This window comes from Prenolepis imparis, unplaced genomic scaffold (genome assembly GCF_030444845.1).
Source record: "Prenolepis imparis isolate NDT839.2.m4 unplaced genomic scaffold, iyPreImpa1.0 SCAF_3, whole genome shotgun sequence".
In the NCBI taxonomy this organism is placed as follows: domain Eukaryota; kingdom Metazoa; phylum Arthropoda; class Insecta; order Hymenoptera; family Formicidae; genus Prenolepis; species Prenolepis imparis.
In genome coordinates this window covers 4,924,864-4,949,163 of record NW_028141161.1, presented here as the reverse complement: position 1 = coordinate 4,949,163, position 24,300 = coordinate 4,924,864, and the positions used below count along the sequence as shown (strand labels likewise).

Here is a 24,300-nt window from a genome sequence, read left to right as displayed (position 1 = left end):
AATACAGTAATCACTATTTTCCACTCCGTCAACGATTCACTCGAACGATTCCGCGGATACATGGACTGATTCGTCAGTAATCGAACCTATACGAAACGCTCCCTTTCTCCCAAAACGCAACCGTGACCATAAAGGAAATACCTGTCGTCGTGGGTATCCCCGGAGTAATTCCGAAATACGACGTAGTCCGCCCCGCAGTTCGAGTTCGTAGGTCGCGATTTAAATTTCGTAAAATTTACGCCGCAACTGCACCCCCGGACGTAACAAAACTGGTGACAGCGGTGGGATACTGAAATTTCCGAGCTATGGTCGGGACGCGCGGAAGACAGGGAGATAAGGAAGAATCGGTTGAAAAGGAATTCGCGGGAAAGGAATTAACTGAAGCACAGCTCGCGGATATACAAGCAAAATTAAAGCAAAAGGAAGTCGAAATTATCGAAGCTCAAAATCGTATTAGAACTAGGGAAGCTCTCGCGAAAACCAAAGAAATCAGCCTAAGAGAGGAGGCCGCACTCCTCGAAGAGCAACGGAAAAGAGCAGATAAACGAGAACGCGAAATCGAAACGCTCCGCGAAAATATGGAAAGGAATCCGGGAAAGAGCCAACCCCAGGGCACCATCCCTGAGGATATGAATTCCCTCAAAAACGATCTCCTCGCGGAAATCGAAATATTACGCAATGAGGTGAATCGGCTGCGGCGAGAGCCCAGTCCGTCTATCAGACTCTCGGGCCAACCTCTACTATCGCTCGACGACTCCGCCGGGCATTCCGAGTTACCTTCCGGACGACCCCAGTCCCCCAAGGTCTCCTTTCGCGAAGCGACCGAAACCGTGCCTACTTTCGACGGTTATAATATACCGTTAAGGCAATTTACACGGGCATGCCAACGCGCGAAAGAAATAATTCCCCCGACATCCGAACGCAACCTCACCAAACTCTTACTTAATAAGCTTAGCGGGCGTGCCTATAGCGCCGTCGAGGGGGAGCCCTGCGAAAGCATCACACAACTGATCGACCTATTAAATAACGCATTCGGGCCCGCGAAAACGATCGATCAATACAGGGGAGAACTTAGTATCGTATACTTAAAACCCCAAGAGCACATGTTAGATTACATCAGCCGCGTCAAAGATCTACGATCCGCGATTTTAGACGCCGAACGCCGCGCAATGGGACGCATAGATAATGAGACAGCCCTAAGAATCGACGAGCTCACGGCACGATCTTTCTGCGAAGGACTCCCTCTGCAGTACAGATTGCAGATGGACAGACGATTATACTCTGTCCCGTCTGAGGCGTTCGCGAGAGCGAAAGAACTCGCAAAACGGGAAGAAATAGACCGCGATCGATATAAAACACGTGACCGCCGCGAACCCGAACCACCGCGAAACGAACATACGCGTCGAGGATACGCTAATACGCCTCCGCGTAACGAAAATTATTTTCGGGAACGCTATCCGAACAATACGCGTAACGATCCGGTGAGATTCTCCGACGAACGCCCAACATATGGCGATAGACGCCAAAATTACAATAATACTAACACAACCACTAATGCGCCTACTCGTTACAACGACCGTCGCAATAAATGGTGCCGCTATTGCAAAAACAACGGGCACGAGATAGAAGAATGCAGAAAACGTGAATATAATAATAACGTGCAAAAAAATGAGTCGGGAAACGCACCGAGCCCCGCGGGAAGGTCGGGTACACCTCACCAAGGGGCCTCTTCTCAAACGAACCGCCCGATAAGAGCGATAAGCACGGAACACGATTCGGAAACACGCGAATCGCAATGTTAACTCCGAACGATTTTTCACATGCGCCCGCGGTCACCATAGCCGCAGGTGGATTATCGACCGAGACATGCTTTATGATAGACACAGGTGCAGCTCCTAATCTTGTTAAACAAGGACAGATACTCCCCAGCAACGACATTGATAAAAGTTCGACGATCTTCCTTAGCGGAATCACGAACGATAAAATCAAAACGCTCGGGACTATTAGCATAAAATACCTCGGTCACCAAATCAAACTCCACGTCGTCACCGACGATTTTCCAATCTCGCAAGACGGAATCTTAGGTTCCGAATTCTTACAAGACGCGTCTAAAATAGACTACGTCAAACGCTGCATCATTTGGCAAGGGGCCTCAATCCCTTTCAACGCCGAACAAACATTCACGATCCCAGCAAGATCGCGAACTACACTACCGCTCCGTGTTAGCGATACCAACGTTAGCGTAGGGTATATATCACGGATCCACGTAAACGATGACATCTACTTAGGAGACGCCATCGTCACCAACCGCAACGGCATAGCCTACATAAAAGCCGTCAATACAAGCGATAAGGATCTCAAGTTCAACTTACCTAGAATAAGTCTTCAAGAGATAGAAAAACTCTCCACATCCCATCCTCGAGACCATGAGGGCTCACCGCCCCCTTCTAAGAGTCGTAAAAGCACTCTCTCCAAATCTCATCCCTCGACCAAGAGTCATAAAACCTCCGAAGCCGCTCTCCCAACCTTAGGGCATGAGGAGACCTTCGCTAAGAAAACACAGTACGTCGCAACACTAAGTAAACAAAACACATCCCGTCCCGATGAGATTAAGACACTACTGCGACTCGATCATCTAAACACGGAGAGACGAAGAAACGAAACACGTACATAACCTAATACACACTTACAATGATCTGTTTCGCCTTCCTACCGACAAACTACACTCTACTAACGTCACCACACACACCATCCCAACGACCGACGAACTTCCGGTACACACAAAACAATACAGATACCCGCCGATGCACAAGGAGGAGATTAACAAACAAGTGCAAGAACTCATTGAGAATGATGTAATCCAACCATCTATGTCACCATATAACTCCCCCTTGTGGATCGTGCCCAAAAAACCGGACTCACAAGGTAACAAGCGTTGGCGAATGGTAATAGATTACCGAGCACTGAACGAAAAAACAGTCGGGGACGCTTACCCCTTACCAAACATAGTAGAGATCCTCGATCAGCTGGGGAGCGCGAAATACTTTAGTGTGTTTGACTTGGCATCGGGTTTTCACCAGATAAAGATGAACGAATCCCACACACATAAAACCGCGTTTTCCACTCCGTATGGGCATTATGAATTTAAACGAATGCCATTCGGGCTCAAAAATGCCCCCGCGACCTTCCAAAGGCTCAGGTACTGTCGGGACTTCAAGGTGCCGAACTCTTCGTGTATCTCGACGATATAGTATTGTATTCCAGTTCGTTGCGAGAACACGAAATCAAATTCCACAAACTAGCGGAACGACTCAGAAGGGCAGGACTGCGCCTCCAGCCCGACAAATGCGAATTCCTCCGCAAAGAAGTCACATACCTGGGCCATGTAATAAGTGAAACCGGAGTGAAACCCGATCCCAAGAAAATAACAGCGGTCGAAGATTTCCCTAGACCCAAACACGCGAAAAACATAAAACAATTCTTAGGACTCGCGGGCTACTATCGAAGGTTTATACCTAACTTCTCCAAGATAGCACAACCTCTCACGAATCTGCTAAAGAAAGAGGAATCATTCGTCTGGAAAGAGGAACAAGAGTCGGCTTTCACGCAGCTCCGCAATGCGCTTTGTAACGAACCGATTTTGCAATACCCAGACTCACTAAACCGTTCATTGTAACTACCGACGCATCCGGATATGCGGTTGGAGGAATACTTAGCCAGGGCACTATAGGGAAGGATCTTCCTATAGCCTACACATCGAGACTATTGAATAAAGCAGAAATAAACTACTCTACCATTGAGAAAGAACTGTTAGCAATACTATATAGTGTAAATTATTTCAGACCATACCTATATGGCCGACAATTCCAGTTAGTAACCGATCATAAGCCTTTAGTATGGCTACACTCAGTAAAGGACCCATCATCGCGTTTAGTCCGATGGCGTCTAAAATTACTAGAGTATAATATAACGAATATAAAGTAGAATACAAAGCAGGTAAAATAAATGCTAACGCCGACGCGTTATCTAGAAACCCTGTTATCGAACAAATTCTCCCGCTTGTAAACACATCCGACTCCGACGAATCACTATTTTCGACTAATCAACATAAGAAAACACAAGCCCCAACAAATGTCGATTCTCCCATACCAACAAATGTAAATTCATCAACAAGAAATAACGTTGATGGTACCGCAGAAAATGAATCCGACAAAGAAATCGAGACTGACGATAGCTCCAGTTCAGACGAAGAGAATCAAATCTTCGATAACCCTAGAACCCCCTTTGAATTACGAGAACCGAACGCGAGATTCAAAATAATAACTATTCCAGATAACTTTATAACCAGAAAAGACAATCTTGTTATATTTGCTACGCAACAAGGCGTACCGCTGGGACGAGGAGCTCAAATGTTGCATGATAATAACATACTACCCGTAATTAAAGACGCCACGTTGGGCAGAACAAAAGTTAATTGCAACGGTAACAGACACTTAATATCACTTATCGCTAAAGAAAGAGTCTCAGCCGCCACTGAAATAGAAATTATCAAAGAAACGCTACGCTCACTAAAGGACGTAGTTACAGAATTGGACCTACAGTCAATCTCGATATGTCAAGACAATGTAGATAGCATTACCTGGAATATCATATATTCATTGCTGCAGCGTACATTAAGCGACACTAATCTTAAGATATTCGTATGCGCAAACAAGATCGAAATTCCACTCCCTGCAGATAGAGAAAGAATTATAAAAGATAACCACAGCTCAGCGATAGGAGGCCATAAAGGAGTAACCAAAACGTATAACCGACTAAAAGAACGATACTCCTGGCCAAAGATGAAGGAAGACGTCTGCGAATATATTCGTAAATGTAAAGATTGTCAACTGAAAAAATTAGTAAGAGTAAAAACTAAACAACCAATGGTGCTTACAGATACGCCAGGCACAGCATTTGATAAAATCTCAATGGATATAATGGGACCTCTTCCTACAACTTCTTTAGGAAATACATACATTCTTACCATACAGGACCTTTTAACTAAGTATTCACTAGCCATTCCATTGAAGCACGCATCCGCAACCGACGTAGCCGATGCACTCACTAACGAATTCATATGTATATACGGCGCTCCTATAGCTTGGTTAACTGACCAAGGGTCACATTTCCTTAATTCTCTGTTGCGCAATATAGCACGTAAGTTTAGAATTAAGCAATATAAAACTACAGCTTATAGACCGCAATCGAATGGTTCGATTGAAAGATCCCACCATGTACTATGGGAATACCTTAAACAATACGTTAATAAAACCCGCGAATGGGATCAATTTTTGAAGTTAGCTACGTTCTCATATAACACTAGTGTACACGAAGGCACGCGATACACTCCGCACGAACTTATATTCGGCAAAATAGCGCGTGTCCCCTCCAACGATCCGCCACTAGAGAACGAAGAAAACGAAACATACTCACATTATCTTCGAGAATTGTTCTCTAGAATCCGCGACGTACAAGATAACGCGCGCGAAAATTTAATAGAAGCTAAGATTAGATCTAAGAAATATTACGATAGGAAACTAAATGTAAAGGAATTTAAGGTAGGAGATAACGTATACCTATTAAAAGAACCCAAAAAGGGGAAACTATCCGACCAATATACAGGCCCCTATAAAATTATACAAATCCTAAAAAACCATAATGTTAAGTTAGCTATAAGAAATAATAGGTTTAGAATTGTACATATGGATAAGCTAAAACCCTCGCCACATCAAGCCCCTACCCCGGAATACCCCCACTCCGAAGATGACTATATCTCGGACATTCCGACGGAGGACGGGCCAGTAACCAGCCAACCACGACAGAATGAAGACCTACGTAAGCATACTAACTGCAATCGCACTGTTAGCCCTAACCTCTAATGGGCTAATAGGGTACGACTGTGGAGGCCGCGGTTTAAATATCACTACGCTCTCACTATTGGACATAGAAGAATGCAAAGTCGACGACATCGAGCCAAAGAAGGAAGAGGTCTACGTACAATTGCTACAGTTGAGCGAATTCGAGCACACATCAGGAATCCAGTGCAAAATTGAAGTCGACCGAACTGTCTATTACTGTGGGATGCACTCACACATATCTGCCGTACATAACGGCAGACGCGAATACATTCACGAAACATCGGCCGATACTTGTAGAAAACTGCACGAAACGGGAACCATTTCCTTAGGATTAAACGGATATCTCTCCGACATTAAACCAAACGCTACCAATCTGCGCGCAGTAACATTCGCAGGTTCCGTAAAAACCGACGGAGGATGTAGCGGGACTCAATACAGCGATCCGTACGGCACCTGGGATAACGCAATCGTCCAAGCCTCAATACGGATCACTACCCGGAAGCTGGAGTTACCCGTTAAACACAACACTAACGAGGTAATACTCCCCTCAGGTGTTCGCTGCCCCGTGACAACAGGAGAATGCAACGACGCAGACGGAGCCTCCACATACTGGTCGGTGTTACCTGCCGACAATTGCCATTTCGGCCGATACGATGTCCTATACGAAGGATTGGCACATCGCTTATCACCGAAATCACCGCATAAGGACTCCCCAACGGTCTACACGGTAACGACACAAGATACCACGTTCGCGCTGGCACGCACAACCGAGACAAACATCTGTGGATATAAACTCCTGCGAACTGAGCACCCCAAGCTCTGCGTCCTCGAAACGCAGCCAGGACGCGTGTTCAAAGGTCGTTCAAAAATCAAAATCGACAATCTTGATATTTTCTCGTACGTAAACTCCAAGTTTATTTACGTAGAAAAACACCTCAGAACACAGCTATCACAACTATACAGAGACATAATGGAACAGAAATGCGCCCTAGAGAGACAAATCCTGCTCAACGCTCTCTCCCTTGCAAGCATTGCACCAGACGAGATGGCGCACAGAATTATGAAATCACCAGGGTACACCGCCATTACAGCTGGCGAGGTTATCCACCTCATCAAATGCGTACCTGTGGAATGCCGAGTACGACCCGCCGACAATTGCTACAACGAGCTTCCCGTCACCCACCAGAATAAATCCCTTTTCCTATTACCCAGATCAAAAATACTCACAAAATCTGGAACACTCAGGGACTGCAACGAACTCCTACCAGCGATGTACCAAGTGCACAACATATGGTACCGACTGACACCGAAACCAGTGGAGTCAATCGCACCTCCGACAATCCAGCCGTTGACCAAGCCGTCATGGAGATACGTAAGCCCTGACTCGCTCGCCTCCAGCGGCATTTACCAGCGAAGACCTGGATCGTCTGCGCGACCACATCATGTTCCCGATGGAAAAACCCTCAATGCTCAACACGATCGCCAGGGGAGCAATGGGACACGAAGTCCCCACAGGAAGTCTATCCATGCTAAACCTGCTAGACGAGAAAACACTCGACAAGCTAGCAGAAAACACGGGAGCACGCTTATGGAAAGGTTTCATAAGCTTCGGATCCGCCAGCGCCGGAGTGCTGGGCATCTTTGTCGTCGCACGACTTGCCAAACTAATAATAGACACACTGATCCATGGCTACGCGCTTCACTCCGTTTACGGATGGAGCCTACACCTCCTGGGAGCCGTATGGACATCAGTCACGAACATATTATTACACATGGGAAGACCGGCCGACGGAGGACAAAATAACAAAAGGAAGCAACCACCACTGGGACCACTACCCGTACAGGAAGAATCAACACCCCTGGCCCCCCCTTCACAAGAAGAAGACTCCCCACCAATACAAAAGGTGAAAAGTGAAGCGCATGTAAATTATAAAGAATTGCGCAACCTCCTCAACGAAGAGGTATAGACTCGTTCACCACTAAGAAATAAGAAAGTGTTAACCTTAACATTAAGCATAAATAAAATTATACCCACTATGATATAGAACTGAAAAGTTAGACATGGTCCAACTTTTTCTTCTAAGGGGGGAGGTGTCACGTCCGGCTACTTAAATTTTTTCACTCTTATGCAAAATAATTCTAAGTTCTTATAACACCGTTCGAAATGCGCGCCAATGCCGGCCATGACATCTAACTCCGCCTAGTGCCTGAGCGCGGCGCTCCGCAGCACCTGGGAACTTCCCTACCACGGCAACTCCCTACTCTAGAGAGTTCCCCCACTCTCGGCCGCCGCAACCGAGCTGCCGAAAACCGAAGGACCTCAGAGCGAGCCCAGAGGAGCTCAGTTCTAATCGCGCCGTCAAGCAGAGCAGTCACCTTTAAAACTCTCTCCGAATTCTAAAATTCAAATTCTAACTCTAAGATTCTAATTCTAATTCTAAGACTCTAACTCTAAGATTCTAACTCTAAAATTTAACTTAGATACTTTGTATTACTCGTAGTGTTATACTAGAATAAAAGTGTTATATATATATATATATTCTAAATTCATTCTAAATTAGTTCCAACCTCGTGTATCTCCAAGCCTATATTATTTCTACAACGCATCTCGAATTCTCTCGCCTGCACACGTCGAATAATCCATTCCTAACAAATTATTATTCTATAACATAGAAATATTTTCTGAACCTCGTAGTGATTATTCAGAGAGGACGAACCGCTCATAATCTCTCGCCGAAAGCAACAACAAACAGTGAGGACCGCCGCACGTTAATTATTGCAGAAGCGAAACGACATTCAGAACGTTTAAATTTTACAATGCCTAAAACACGCGTCAAATAATCCATTCCTAACAAATTACTATTCTATAACATAGAAATATTTCCTGAACCTCGTAGTGATTATCAGAGAGGACGAACCGCTCATAATCTCTCGCCGAAAGCAACAACGAACAGTGAGGACCGCCGCACGTTAGTTATTGCAGAAGCGAAACGACGTTCAGAATGTTTAAATTTTATAATGCCTAAAACACGCCGTGCAGGAAGAAAGAATCAACTACGGCGTATAACAGCACGACTACATCGCACTGAATCAACACGTGGTCTCTCTAATTTCATTGGAATCGACTATCATAACGACGCGGAATACGATAGATTGTTCGGCGACTCCGTGCCTTTTAGCATTAATAATAATAATAATAATCACGCGGACGTTAAATTACGGGAGTGGCCTACGCAATTGCACGCGATCGAAATCAAGAATTCCAAGGTGCCATTGAACGACATCCCGGACAACGATCCACGCCGTACAAGGTATCTGCAGAAAGGTCTGGCATCCTGTACACCCTCTACAACGCGGGTACCCCGGATCATCGCCATCCAGTCGTTGTCCATTCCTTGGAAATTAAATAAGGTAGGTGCTCAAGATATTTCTTTACAACACGAGCCTCCCTTCTGCCCAGGAACCCGCGAAATACAAAAATCTATTTCGGAACTTACGTCTACGCATTTTTGAATCACTTAACAATAATAACTGATAAATTCTCTTGCAATTTTAGAAATATTAGCTTACCACGTGGTTTCCAGAATATTCTCTGCGCGTCTTAAATTTTCTCATCTCCCAAAAAGAGAAATCGTGCGAAACCTTTTTTTTTTATCAAGGGTCAGTTTATGGCCCTCATAAAACTGCAGTAGGTATCCTACAGCCAACCCTTTGGAAAATTCTAAATCTTCCCAGAATATCTAGAAATTTCGTGAACGTGTTAGAACATTCAAATCGACCTCATGGCAATTATTTATTTTAACTAACATTAGTTTAAACAATCAACTCCTATGTGTCCAATAATACCGTCACACTTGGACATCCCCACCACTTTGCTCCTCCCTGAGGATGATTCCGAGGAAGAAACTATTGAAGAAACCCTAAATAACCTCCCGTATTGCCAACGGATAATCGGTTTTATTAATAAGGAAACAAGTGCCGCTCTCTGTACGGATTGCCGTATGCGTTTACCTATTGACGTGCAATCTGAGTGGTTAACTTGCGCTAAGCATCTCCTCGTTATCGGCGACGTACCGACCGGAGTCGTTTGCTCAGTCTGCAATTTTTACCGACTGTCGAAAACACGTGACATCGACCACCCTTGTTATCATTGCCAACGAGCTTACCTTCTGTACCGCCGTGGTGAAGAACCCTACCGTATCGACTCGGATGGTAATACAGTAATCACTATTTTCCACTCCGTCAACGATTCACTCGAACGATTCCGCGGATACATGGACTGATTCGTCAGTAATCGAACCTATACGAAACGCTCCCTTTCTCCCAAAACGCAACCGTGACCATAAAAGAAATACCTGTCGTCGTGGGTATCCCCGGAGTAATTCCGAAATACGACGTAGTCCGCCCCGCAGTTCGAGTTCGTAGGTCGCGATTTAAATTTCGTAAAATTTACGCCGCAACTGCACCCCCGGACGTAACAATATATTATTAGATTAGTAACTCTCTCTCTCTCTCTCTCTCTCTCTCTCTCTCTCTCTGTCTCTTTTTTCGAAAAGAGGAAAGACGTGTTAAAGATCGCTCCTCAAAAGTGAACCTTTTAAACAGTGATATAGTCGCGAGGGATATAAAAAGTCTCAAGGCATGGTGAGAAGTTACAAATATTAGCCATGAGCATTATCTAACCGAAAAGCTCTTAAATATAGGCGTGAGAAGTCCATACTCAGGATACCAAGACTTTTGTAGCGGTTACGGGCAAGCAAAGTTGGCATGACAGATAAAGTGAGATAGAGGTGACTGTCTTGTTATGTTTGTATTGTCGGTCTGGTATACACTACCAACATGAACAATGAATATGCAGAATATAGATGTTCGGCATGTAAAAAAGATATAAAGTGTCAAGTGGTGTCATGTAAAGGCTGTTACCACGAACATCGTAATAAGCTGTTTTATCATCCAGGATGTGTTAGCAAACATAAAATCTATGATAAAAACGAAGAGTTAGTATTGTGTCAGGGTCCATTTGATAGATTTGAATTAGAGATGAAGAAAGCCTCGGCTGTGACGGGAAGCAGCAAGGACAGCAAAGACAGACGAGGATCTCAAGGATCTACAGGCTCTAATACAAGCACGCTCACATCAACAGGCAGTGGAACTAAAGGATCGGGAGCGAGTAAGTCACTGAATATCGATGCTAAAGTAGACTTGCTCGTAAGAGCTATAAAAGAGATAAAAGATGAAATGATATGTAAAAACGAGATTAAAAACTTTATGAAGGAAATATTACATGAAGAAATGACTAATATAAAGCGAGAAATGGATGAGATTAAAAATTATATACAAGAAACACTTAGTGAAACGGCAAAAGAACATCCAAAAAGAAAATTTTCGGAGGTAGTACAGGAAAAGAAGAACGAAAATATTATAATCATTAAACCTAGGAAGCAGCAAGAGAGTGAAGCCACCAAGAAAGTCATGAAAGAAAAAGTAGACATAAAAAACCTGGCAGTAGGAGTTACAAAACTTAGAAATGGAAATAATGGCTCAGTTATTCTTGGATGCGAGAATATGGAGGAGATGAGAAAATTGAAAGACACGGTGCAAGTTAAACTTGGTGAGGATTACAGAGTCACCGAACCAAAGCTGATAAAGCCAAAACTAAAAATCATAAATGTAGGCGATGAAGAAATCAGTCTAGACAATTTTGTGAACACAATTATAAAGCAGAATGAGATTAATGGAAATAGAACAGGTTTTTATATGAAAATGATTAAGAAAATTATTAAAGAAGATAGAGATGCTAAGCAACCGAAAGGAAGAAGGAGAGAAGGCGGATCGGTGCTGATTGAGGTGGACAAAATAACTCATGAGTTGATATTGAAAAAGGAGAAACTAAATGTAGGATGGAGAAAGTGTTTAGTATATGAACACTTTAATGTTAAAAGATGTTACAAATGCTGGGGTTACAATCACATCGCGCGTAATTGTAATAAGCAAGATACATGTTACAAATGTGCAGGTATGCATAAATCAATGTACTGCACTAAATAAGAGATGTATAAATTGTATGTACAAAAACGAGAAATATAAGCTTAGAATAAATGAGGAACATGATGCATTGAGTCCGGAATGTCCAACCTTTATAAAAGCATTAAAAGAAGAAAAAAAAAGAACTGGCTGGAGTACTGCTGAATAGCAATTAAAAATAAGAGAAGAGTCATTTCTATACACGAATGCACAAAGTATGGTTGCACATAAGGATGAAATACAACATTTGATCCTGAAGAAGATGAATCCTGCAATTGTGGCACTGTCGGAGACAAGAATAACACCTGATATTGAGGATAACGAGCTAAACGTACTAGGATACAGTTTAGTTAGATACGATGCAGAAAACAGATTCACAGGAGGAGTTGCCTTATACATGAGAAATGATATTCAATTTGAAATAATCTTAGTTAATAAAATAAGCTCTAATTATTGGTGTATTGCGTTAAATATAAAGGTAAACTTTTATAAAGGTAAATTAGCGGTAATATATCATTCACCGAGTGCGAGTGATGGCGATTTTATAAGATCATTAGAAAATATTATAGAAAATCTGTTAAACAAAGAAAATTGTATAGTGATAGGTGATTTTAATATAGATATATTAAACGATACATTCTATGCGAGAAAATTGCAAACATCAATGTTGAGTTTGGGTATGAAGCAATATGTGGATAAACCAACAAGAGTTACTAAAAATAGTCACACACTAATAGATTTAGTTTTTGCCAATAAAAAATTAAATATTCAAGTAATTAGTGAACCAAAAATTACAGACCATGCATGGTTAAAAATTAATTTTAATGTTAAAAAATTAGAAGATAAATATAGAGAATTTGTAAGTAGGGATTTCAGTAAATTTGATGTAAATAAATTTAATAAATTAATAAGCAAAAATATCATAGAAAATGATCTTGATGTAGATGTAAATATAAGGGCTGAGAATTTTGTAGAAAGTATAGTGAAATCATTAAATATGATCGCTCCAAAAAAAGGTTACAGAATTCCAAGGGTGTGGGAAGGAAAAAAATAGTTTACTAATGAGATAAGAATTGCAGCTAATAAGAGAGATATAAGAGAGCAGTATCTACAGGGAACGAACATGATTGGAAACAGTTTACGAGTCAGAGAAATACGGTAGTTAAAATCATTAGATGTAAAAAGAAAGAATTTTACGAGAACATGATTGATAATAACAGGAATGATCAAAAAAAATTGTGGAAAACATTAAAAGAAGTAATAAACGGTGAACCAGAGATCCATAAAGAAATAAATAATATAGACTTTGAGATATTAGACGCTAGGAATAACTGTGATATAGCTAACAAATTTAATATATATTATGTGGAAAGTATTAATAAAATAGTTAGTTCTATAAAAAGTAGTCAGGAAGAAATCTTATGTACAAAATCTATTAAAGCTATAAATAATGAGGAAATTATGGATAGATTTGTGAGAGTAGAAGTCAATAGGTTAGAGAAAATAGTTATGAGTTTACCAAATAAAACAGGAACAGATGAAGGCATATCGAGTAATATATTAAAAATGGCAGTGCCTGTTATCAAAGAAGAATTTACAAGAGTAATAAATAGTTCGCTCATTGAAGGTCAATGCCCAGAGGGGTGGAAAACTTCAACAATTATACCAATTCCGAAAGTTGCAAATCCAAAAAAAGCTAGCGAATATAGACCAATCAACACTTTACCATTGTACGAAAAGATATTAGAATTAGTGGTTAAAGATCAGTTAGAATCGTATTTAGAAAGTAAAGGCATTATATCGGAACATCAATTTGGCTTCAGGAAGCATCATTCATGTGAAACAGCGATACAGGTCATTATAGATAATTGGAAATTAGTCATTAGTGAAGGTAAAATGGTGGGAGTTATTTTTATGGATTTCAAGAGAGCGTTCGAAACAGTTAACAGAGCAAGATTATTAAATAAACTGTATGACTATGGGATAAGAGGTAGAGTTCTTGAATGGCTAAATTCGTATCTAAATAATAGAAAACAGCGGGTAAAATTAAATGATAATTGGTCGGAAATACTAACTACTGAATACAGTGTGCCGCAAGATTCGGTGTTGGGACCCTTACTGTTTATTGTGTATATAAATGATATTGTGGATAACTGTCATAATGATTATAATATAAAAATGTTTGCGGATGATACTATACTGTATGTAACCGGAGATAGCTGTGAAGAGCTTGAATATAAAATGAATTTTATGTTTAATAGAGTAAAAAATTGGTTGCAAATAAATACACTAAAATTAAATACGAGCAAAACAAAATATATGATAGTAAGAGGCGTACGAAAAAAATTGTTAGGGAATATCATGCTAAAAGGTGAGGATGCTGTAATTGAGCGAGTTGAAAAAATCAAGTATCTAGGGGTAATTATTGATAGTAATTTAAAATTTGAAGATCATTGTGACTACATATTAAAAAAGGTAGGGAAAAAAATAGGTTTCCTAAACAGAATAGGAAGTAATTTATCAACATATACGAGATGTTTTGTGTACAAGGCGATTATAGCTCCTCACTTTGAGTATTGCGCAACATTATTAATATGTATGAGTGAAACACAACTTAATAGACTGCAAGTGGCTCAGAATAGGGCAATGAAGGTTATATTGCAGTGTAATCGATATACTAAGATAGAAGTAATGATACAAGCGTTACAGTTTATGTCAATAAGACAGAGATTATATTTCAATGCATGTACTTTTATATTTAAATTAGTAATAGGAATGCTACCAATACAACTATGCAATAAAATACAAGTAATAAAAGAATTAAGCGGAATTCAAACAAGACAAGCTGAAGATATTAGAATTCATTTTCGGAAAACAAGAAATGCGCAAAAAAGTTTATTCTATGAAGGTGTGAAAATGTACAATGCCCTACCGGCTGTAGCCAAGGAATGTACAAACATAAATGTATTCAAACGTACTTTAAGAAATTATGTTATGTCTGCGGTCAATTGAATCTAATTCTGTACACTGCAAATAGCTGAGAAAGCTAAATAAAGACTCATTCATTCTCTCTCTCTCTCTCTCTCTCTCTCTCTCTCTCTCTCTCTCTCTCTCTCTCTCTCTCTCTCTCTCTCTCTCTCTCTCTCTCTCTCTCTCTCTCTCTCTCTCTCTCTCTCTCTCTCTCTCTCTCTCTCTCTCTCTCTCTCTCTCTCTCTCTCTCTCTCTCTCTCTCTCTCTCTCTCTCTCTCTCTCTCTCTCTCTCTCTCTCTCTCTCTCTCTCTCTCTCTCTCTCTCTCTCTCTCTCTCTCTCTCTCTCTCTCTCTCTCTCTCTCTCTCTCTCTCTCTCTCTCTCTCTCTCTCTCTCCTCTCTCTCTCTCTCTCTCTCTCTCTCTCTCTCCCTCTCTCTCTCTCCCTCCCTCTAGTACTCTGCGTTGCTACCACTGCTTGCACTCAGATATTAGTTTAACAATGTTTACTGTATTAACAAAATTTAACATATACAACAAAACAGTGTTTGTCACTACTAACAATAGTGCCGTAATAGAGTTCTAGTCCGTAATTCGAGATCGTTAGTTGGTTGATAGCGGGTGTCGACAGCGGTTTTAATTAGGTATAAGCGGTATAACAAGCGTGCGATATGCGGTTTACGACGGATAACTGCGATAAGGCCCATGATTGGGTGAGCTCCTTTTATTGATTCGGTCAAGGAGTCACCCTTTTCGCGCCAATAATCATCCTTAATTTTAAACATTTAGAGGTGACTCGAAGGCGCCGTACGCTATAGGCTGCCTCGTGATCCGCGCAGAGTAGGCACGTGCCTGTCATGCGCGAGTCTTTAGATCGCGCAATTGATTGGCCTTACAGTGCCCACGTGATGCGGCCGCGCATGCTTTTCGCGACGTCGGTGGTTGTGTTCCGGCGCGGTGGCTGTTACGTGTTTATATGTTTATGTTGTTTTTTATTGGCGTATCTGTCATCGCAGATTTATTGCCTATTTGTTTTTGTCCTCAAAGTCGCAAATTAACAGATCTTTTTGAAATTACAGAAATAATGTATAATTATTTATTGCAGCTTTGAACACCCTCTCTCCCTCTCTCTCTCTCCCTCTCTCTCTCCCTTTCTCCCTCTCCCTCTCTCTCTCTCTATCTATCTATAATCGATGCTACTCCATGATTCACTGAAGTACCAAGATCCTCGATGCACGTGTCGAATTAATCGATTAATTGTCTCTCTCTTGATCGAACAACTCGGTCTCACAATTAATGCTCTTTTTAATAGTGTCAAATATTTAACAAAATAAAATTAAAATTTTCCGTCTTACATAGATTACGAAATCTTACAGTTATTAAAACTTACACACACACACACACACATAGTTAAACGTAAAAAGTTAAACGTAATATGTAAAAATGCAAATAAATAACTTATATTTATACTAATTTACAATAACATTTATAAAATATTATATTGTAGAATTTTACTTTGATTTAAACTTTACTGAGATATCTTTAATATTTAAAAAATTAAATTTTTTAATATTTAAAAAATATACGACGCACGTGCGTATTTCTACACACACGATATTGATATTACATCGTTAGCTTTCTCATAAACTCGTAAAACTTAAATTAATCATTTTGCGAAATAAACGTATACTGGAAACATCCTTTGACGTATACAATCTTACGAGATGCAAGAAAACGATTTTCGTTCAAACTTTTCTTCGACATTTATCCATCATATCCAATGTTCAATTCAAGAGATTTTTATTTTATTACAACAGCACAATTTATTATAGTAACAAGATGCATATCAATGCTTGCAATGTGATACGAGTGAAAAAAAGAAGAAAAAAAGAAGTAGGAGCGAAAGAGTTGCTATGATGATAATATTTTATTAAAAATGAAGAAATATATAATCGATTTTCGCGAGGAGTTACCTAACCGTGTGGTCTGGAAGATTATTCTAACGACACGCTTTCCCCGAAATTAGTAATAATTGATCGATAAACGATCTTATATCGGGAATCGTCATCATGCAACGCTATCATAGACTTGTTAATCAAAGAAAGTTATCATAAGAATCTCAGCGTTATACTCTCTCATCAGGATCGCAGACAATGCGAAATATCTCTCACGACTATCAAGACGCCTGCGTAGACAAATTAGAAAGGTAAAGATTAGTCTTTTAATCTAATCTTCAAACTTCCTTATATTAAAATATTTTTCTTATTTTATTATGTTTTTAATAATTTTATTCTACCAATATATAATTTTTCTATATATAATGCAATTTTAGTTTAAGATGTAATTAAGTGTTAAAATAACTTTTCGATTTTTATTTCTCACGATGTGAAGGTTTATGCGAGGCGAGATACCTATGAGATCTGAGCTATCCGCCGGAATTCCGCGCAGCATGGCGCCCAAGGACGTGACCCAGCCGAGCACACCGAGTACCACGAACATACGACAACCGCCTAACTATCAGCGGATGCACAGCAACGAGAGCAGGGGCAGCGATAAAGATTCCACGGGTGGGCGAGACTGACTAGATGGCCCGCCCACAGCCATACCGAGCAGGTAGTTATACCTGATAATTTAGCGTAGCTCTGATATATCGGATCTGATGAGCGAATCGATTCGTCAAAACGTCCAGAAGAAAATCTAAATATTTTAAAATCCATTAAACTGTAACAGATTAAGCCCTGACTTGAGCATTAACGGAGCCAGACTATATTAATTACTACGAATTAAAAATTCGTCAATAATTTGCATTAAAAATAATTGAGAATAACGAAAAAGAGTTTAAGATTTTTGTAATTTAAATAATTGAAAGTAGATTATATAATTAAATTATTATTTTTGTAAACTTTTAATATTTTAAATTATTGATGATTCATATAAGAATAATTAATATAAATAAGTAAGGAAGTAAAGTTTAAGTAACTGGAAGCAATTTAATTATAATAGATAAAAAATCTTTAATAATTTGAATTATTTGATTATTAACAAGTTAATTTTTTTTATGATTCGATTTTGAGCCGAGCTCTATTAACGCAGCACTAATTTCTGTTTTCACGCAGCCAAGATTGCGAATCGCTCTAAGACAATCATGACTAGGTCAGTCAATGATACAAATTCTTTATTGATGTTTAAATGGTATCAATCCGTCACCATCTCGTTGCTTTTGCTAAACCTTTGTATTAAATTATTCCCTGATATCGTTCGTTTTAATGCATCTTAATTGTGTCCTATTACATGTACATGTATGTGTTTGTTTTAGATGTATAGTTTACGATAGAGGTTTAGATAAGATCTTATGTCTAATTGGATGTTAAATGTTCACAGTCTATGTGTGGAATAAATATATGTAGATAATTTTTTCTCTTTCGGTTAAATTATTTTTATATTACTTAATTAAATTTAAATTATCTTGAATTCTTAATGTAAATTTAAATGATAGATTTTTGATGGTATCAGAATTTATTAAGAAATTTATAAAAAGTTCCAAAAATATAATAATAACTATAACAATTTAAATTTTCTAGACATAGATATCATTATTTATGTATAGATGTGCATTATTGAAATCCCAGCGGTACAATTGTGCTTGATGTAATTATGTCAAATAAATCTTTAATGTTTGGTGTAAGAAATTTAAAAACAAGTTCAAATTATTAAGTGAGTATGAGAAGACGTAAATATAAATATTTTAAATGATTCAATATATCATAAATTTTAACGAGATAAGAAAGATTAAAAATTAATATGTAATTTAAATTTTTTAATATTTACGTTTTAATGCGACGAATTTTATTCTCATTAGAAATATATAAGAATATGTGAAGGTATAAAATTCTTCTTATATCTACATATATCTAACATTCTTCTTATATCTAACATTGAAGAAATAAAAAAAATATAAACGAATAAATAAAAAAATACATTGGAAATGTAAACTTACGAATTTTGTTTTTGCATTCTAGGCTTAAAAAGTCGTCGAGTCCGTCCCGTTGATTGATGGGCCTGCCACCCACGTCTCCACGCTTCAAGTTCATGCACGTGCATTCCGGGAATGTCAGCGGCAGTCCGGCAGTGCCTCGCAGGCCGCCGCGGCAGCCTCCATCGCCGTCGACACGTTCCCGTTCTCTGGAATTGTTAGACCAGCAGGAACAGGAGCGGAAAATGTCGGTCTCCTCTGTCATCGTCCAACGACCACCACTTCCCAGACCTAGACCGAGGTCACGCAGTCTGGACGATCTTCTGGATGAAGACGTGAAGAGCAGCGCGGAGGAATCCTGCGAGGAGCAAAACAAAATAAAGCACGAGAAAAATCATTCGCTGACAAATCCAGAGGAGAATAAAATCATCTCTGCTTCAAAAGAAAATCAAAAGAAGCTTAGTACCGAAGCTATCGAGTCCAAGGATGAACCAAGACCGATTCCCAGAATGAAGTCGAAGCTGCCTGACGCTGAATTCCAATTCGAAATGGAGAATGCGCAAACGTCCTCGGACAAGGATAAGAATGACAAAGAAACTTTGTTGACGCATCCTCCGAAGCCGAGTCGATATTCCAGCTCGGAAGGACAGTCTTCGACAAATTCCGGTAAGCACTTTGGAAATCAAGAGCATTAGGTAAAAGAACAGAAAATCAGGGAAACGGCACAAGAGAGACTGTTGACGCGGAGCAACGACGAAAAAGACGACTACAACGACGACAAATCGACGATATTGCTGAAAGCATCGAGAAGCTGTGGTGCGGGACTGGATTCTGATGGAAGCATCTCGTCAAGTGATTATAGTGGGTCCGGAGCTCGTGCGAAGGGCCCGGGTTCGCTATTGTCGTTGCCAGCAGGCGCGGAGCCTAAGCGCAAGCGAAACTTCATGGACAAGTGCGTAAACAAGGTGCGGTCGTTTATGAAGAAGTGAAGCGAAGAGAAACTTCTTGTTATTTAATTCCGCGAGCCGAACTCGAAGTCGGAAGTCGAGCGCACAAGGCGCTCTGAAAGATATCTGAAGAATAAAAATAATATAAATGTCTCTGATCATCCAAATATCGCACTCGAATTTTAGATATCTAAAGAAACATTTAAAAAGTTCCCTAAAAGTCTCGTTGAAAGTTTTAGAACTTTAAAAAAAAATTTAGATATCCAAAAAGTGTTATATATAAAGAAACATTGAAAAGAAGTTTGAGCTTTTTAAAAAGTGTTTTAGACATTTATAAAATCACACAATAAATCTTAGATTTAATTTAAGAAATAAAAAAGCGCATTTAAAAACTCTATTTAAAGGAAGTTTGGCCGAGGAAATTATTTAGATACTTTTAAACGTTGTTTGAGAGTCTTCAGTGTCTTTCAAATCATTGTTTGCGAAAATTTTCAGCGGTCGCTGTTGATTCCTGAATTACGCGGCATTGAATAACTTTGCGTATTTACTCTCGCGATGCGAAGATTTATATTTCGTGCGAAATTCGTGATCCGCATCCGTGTACAATGACAGGCAGCATGAAAGTATATAGCGAAATGTTGTGCCTAAACATGCGACAAGTGTCTTCGTGGAAGTCCCAGGATACGCTTGTTTACACGAATTTAGCCTGCTTTTCCAGGTGCCTTTTTGTATTGTATTTTTCTCGTTGAATTGTGTGTGTGTGTGTATACATTATACATATACACTACATTGTAGTATATGTTAGAAGCGAACGAATGAATCGAGAACGTTTAGCTAAGGCGGTTAGATTGTATGATCGTTATTTGTAATACTATTTTTCTAGACAGTTCTCTCTCTTAGAAATCCGCGTTTATAGAAAGACGCGTGTGACTCGCGTGGTCATGAATTATGGTTGTTCTTGTCGCAGCTAACATCAGAAACATATACAAGCGCACGGAGTGTTCGGTAGTAACTCGTGATTAAGCGACATTCCTTCTTAAAAGCTAAGATCTTTGAGAAGTCAAAACAAAAGGAATTTTTTTCCTTATTAATATTTAATCGAATGTATACCGTTTTTTGCAGCTCTTAGAATATTTTCGAACTTAAATATCTTGGTAGCTATATTTATATAATAGCTATACTTTGAGTTAAGAGATTCCATTAAAATAGAATCTAAATTGATTGATGAAAAAATTGATTAAAGAACAAAAGGTTTTACTGTCAATTTATACGATTCCTACTTTCCTATTCTAAAATCTCTACGTTTTCAATTTGATTATGAGTTATTCACATCTCAATATATCGTCGTCAAGAAAAAAAAGGATATCAACTTTCGGTAAGATACGTTGTGCGTAATAAACACACTCTCATTACCGAACATCCGATATACAATCGTGACCGTTTCTCGAGTCACGCGATATTTTATTATTTAACACTGTTTTTATCGCACCAATCGCTGATGCTCGGCTCTCGGCAACGCTTCGATATTCGTAGCTTAAGAGATCCGCCTGATTATCGCAAAACTGTATATTTTACCAAAGTTTCGTAAAGTTACGAGTTTTATCGAGATGTTTGAATGTTTCTCAAAAATAAATTTTATTTAGCGAAACAACACCGCTTCTCCTCAGCTCCCTTTTTTGAGTGCCTCGAGGAAATGTTGCATAAAAAAAAGTCGCGTTTATAGAAAATTGCATTTTTATTCAAAATATCAAACACACGTTCTTTTTTATAAAAATACTAATAGGTACATTTCTAATTCTATTAATTCGTAATATTTATCATCAGTCAACAGACATAATCCTTATTTAAATTTTAATCTTTAAATAGTGAATAACTCTTGAATAGTGAAGAACTCTTGAATACTCTTGAATACATGAAAATTAACATCAATATTTTATAATTCACATCTTTTTTACACATCGTTATCATCAGAATTAGAATAATTATCTTGTAAAATACAATAAATATATGTCCCTGAGTTTTCAATTAATATTTTCTATATTTGTAATTAAAGTGCCCCTTTAAATCAAACATAACATAAAACTAAATTTTTATCTGTTAATGTGATCGAGACTTTACAAATTCTTATATAATTAGTATGTATCTCTTCCTTTGTCATTTTTTATTTAATATCATGAAAAAACAATGAAAACTCTTTCACTGTTTATTCTAATCGTAAAAAAATATATATATATTTTAAAAAATGATTTTACCTCAAAAAATATAAGAATATCAGTCTAATCAAAAACGAGATTCTTATCTATTGATGATATCCGAGCAGCCTCTCAGTCTGCGCATTAGAATCAAATCGTTTCGCATAAGAGTAACCCGTTTGGCATGATATGCCAACAACATTGCATCCTCGAAGAATTGTACGATGTACATCTCTGCTGCCTCTTGTAAAGCTTCGAGAGCAGAGGCTTGTATCCTGTAAATTAGTTCTAATCATGTCAATCTAATCTACCAGATACTGTATGAATCTCATTGGATATATTTGTCCTGTAAACTGGTTTTATCTTTTTTGTGAAAAAGTTTAATAATATAAAATGTACTCTATAAAAAATACTTGATTATATATATATGTTTTCATATAGTGTTTTATACTATATACATGTAGTCGAGTTTTTTTGGGAGAGTAATGCATATTTTCTGTGAAAATATATTTACAAGAAGTATTTGTATATATATTACGATTTATTTCATATTTTATATATGAAACATTCAATGTATATGCATGTAAAAGATAAAATTGCTCTTAATTAATAACAGAATCTCAGAAAAAATATATATAAACTTAAGAAAAAAGCATACAGTTGGCAAAGAATTAGTAATTTATATAAAAAATCAGAAACTGAAATTATTTACTTGGTGATTTCCTTCCTGGGGAATAAGTCAAGCATAATTTCTCTGACTAATCGCGAAAAGGGTAGTTTAGGTATGAGAAAGTGCGTAGTCTTTCTTAGATGCCTAATTTCCTGCAGTATATGGCTTTTTCTTTTGCGTTTGTTCATTATTACATTTGTCTAAAGAATAACAAATACATCAATTTAACAAATTTATATATGTATACTAATGTATATGTATATATAAATTTATTTAACAAAATATACCACTTACTCTTTCAGATGGTGTGCCGATTGATCTGAAATATAGATTTCATGAATTATCAAGATTAGATATCAAATAATAGAAATACGCTAATTAATAAACAATTGCAGTATTAATGAATAATAAAATAAATTATTAGATTTTCGCTAGACACAATATTACAACATATTGCAAGCAATTGTGTAATAGTATTCTTAATGTTATGTTTAAGTTGAATTATTGAAAGTAATCATAGTAAAAGAGAAATAAAAAAATTAATTAAATGAAATTAAATAAAAACCATAACAATTTAAGATTTATAGTTTCTTCAATAATACATCAAATTTTGAGGGATATTAACCTCGGTACGGACTTTCGTCGAACCATTGTCGTTTCGTGATTCTTTTTCAATCACAGGCTTCTATTAATTATTAACACTTTATAAACAATATTACACGACTCTTTTGATTACAGGGTTCAGTTAAAAAATTGGAGATTTATTATGATAAATTAAACGTCAATTCGACTGAACAGTCTGACCACTGACGAGGTACTATTAAAGACCGATGGTCTTACGGGAGTTAGTGTGACTGGAAAAAGAGCGCTGTGTACTAGCGCCCTCTCAGTAATATTGCGGCCGAAGTGAGAAATAGTAACTAAATCTAATTGTAAGAGATAATAAAATAATACATGTGTATAGTAACACGAGAAATGCAATTTAAAAAAAATTATTTTAGAGTATATATATGTATATACGAGTATATACGAAATATTTATATATATATATATATATATATATATATAAAATTATTTAAATATATCGTACATGTATATATTTCGAAATGACGATGTTTCTTTTCAAATAATAAAAACATTTATTCACAGTATTTTTTAAAAAGAAAAATTTAGCTCTTAAATTTATAATATATATACACACATTTTCCACGTCATTTCAGATATTATATATATATTATTATACACATTATTATGGAAATGACATATAGGAAATGTAACAAATTTAAAAGCCAAATTTCTCTCTCTCTCTCTCTTTCTCTTTTTCTTCTTTTCTTCTTTCATATCTCGTAAACAAGCATTGAAATCTCTCCCGAGGTTTAATATTACTTATTTTACTTTTCTGGTTTGTTTTATTTATGTGACAAATGGCTTTTGTTTGTATTACATTTTTTATATTTTCTATTTGATATTTTTGAATGTAATTTTATTAGATTAATAAGATTTTTGCGATTAAAATGACATCAATTATAACATAAATTGGATAATTTTTCACTGAACAAGTAATTCAAATTACATATTTAATTAAAAATTATCCGATTTATGTCGTGTTTGGTGTCATTTTAATCGCT

At 38.0% G+C, this 24,300-nt stretch overlaps 2 protein-coding genes across 2 annotated transcripts; one reads left to right on the top strand and one right to left on the bottom strand.

Annotated features, from left to right (window-relative positions):
• Nucleotides 1–17,058: 17,058 nt before the first annotated feature.
• LOC145933760 (uncharacterized) lies at nucleotides 17,059–21,461 on the top strand. The gene is made up of 3 exons (XM_083033752.1): nucleotides 17,059–17,096; nucleotides 17,282–17,503; nucleotides 18,910–21,461. Exon 3 carries the CDS (start codon nucleotides 18,944–18,946, stop codon nucleotides 19,556–19,558), a length of 615 nt encoding a protein of 204 aa, XP_082889878.1. The 5' UTR covers nucleotides 17,059–17,096; nucleotides 17,282–17,503; nucleotides 18,910–18,943; the 3' UTR covers nucleotides 19,559–21,461.
• A 268-nt stretch (nucleotides 21,462–21,729) lies between these two features.
• Nucleotides 21,730–23,490, bottom strand: LOC145933472 (uncharacterized). The gene is made up of 4 exons (XM_083033192.1): nucleotides 23,298–23,490; nucleotides 22,967–22,991; nucleotides 22,715–22,872; nucleotides 21,730–22,277 (listed from the first exon to the last, which is right to left on the bottom strand). The coding sequence occupies exons 1-4, from the start codon at nucleotides 23,321–23,323 to the stop codon at nucleotides 22,106–22,108; spliced, it is 381 nt and encodes a 126-aa protein (XP_082889318.1). The 5' UTR covers nucleotides 23,324–23,490; the 3' UTR covers nucleotides 21,730–22,105.
• Between the last annotated feature and the right edge of the window lie 810 nt (nucleotides 23,491–24,300).

What these genes read in the sequence shown, in the direction of transcription:
- LOC145933760 (XM_083033752.1), top strand. Translation starts at nt 18,944, where the DNA reads ATGGGCCTGCCACCCACGTCTCCACGCTTCAAGTTCATGCACGTGCAT.
- LOC145933472 (XM_083033192.1), bottom strand. Translation starts at nt 23,323, where the DNA reads ATGGTTCGACGAAAGTCCGTACCGAG. An exon ending in TCGGCACACCATCTGAAAGA is followed by an intron (nt 22,873 to 22,966) that starts GTAAGTGGTATA and finishes GTTATTCTTTAG; the next exon opens with ACAAATGTAATAATGAACAA. An exon ending in CCCAGGAAGGAAATCACCAA is followed by an intron (nt 22,278 to 22,714) that starts GTAAATAATTTC and finishes ACTAATTTACAG; the next exon opens with GATACAAGCCTCTGCTCTCG.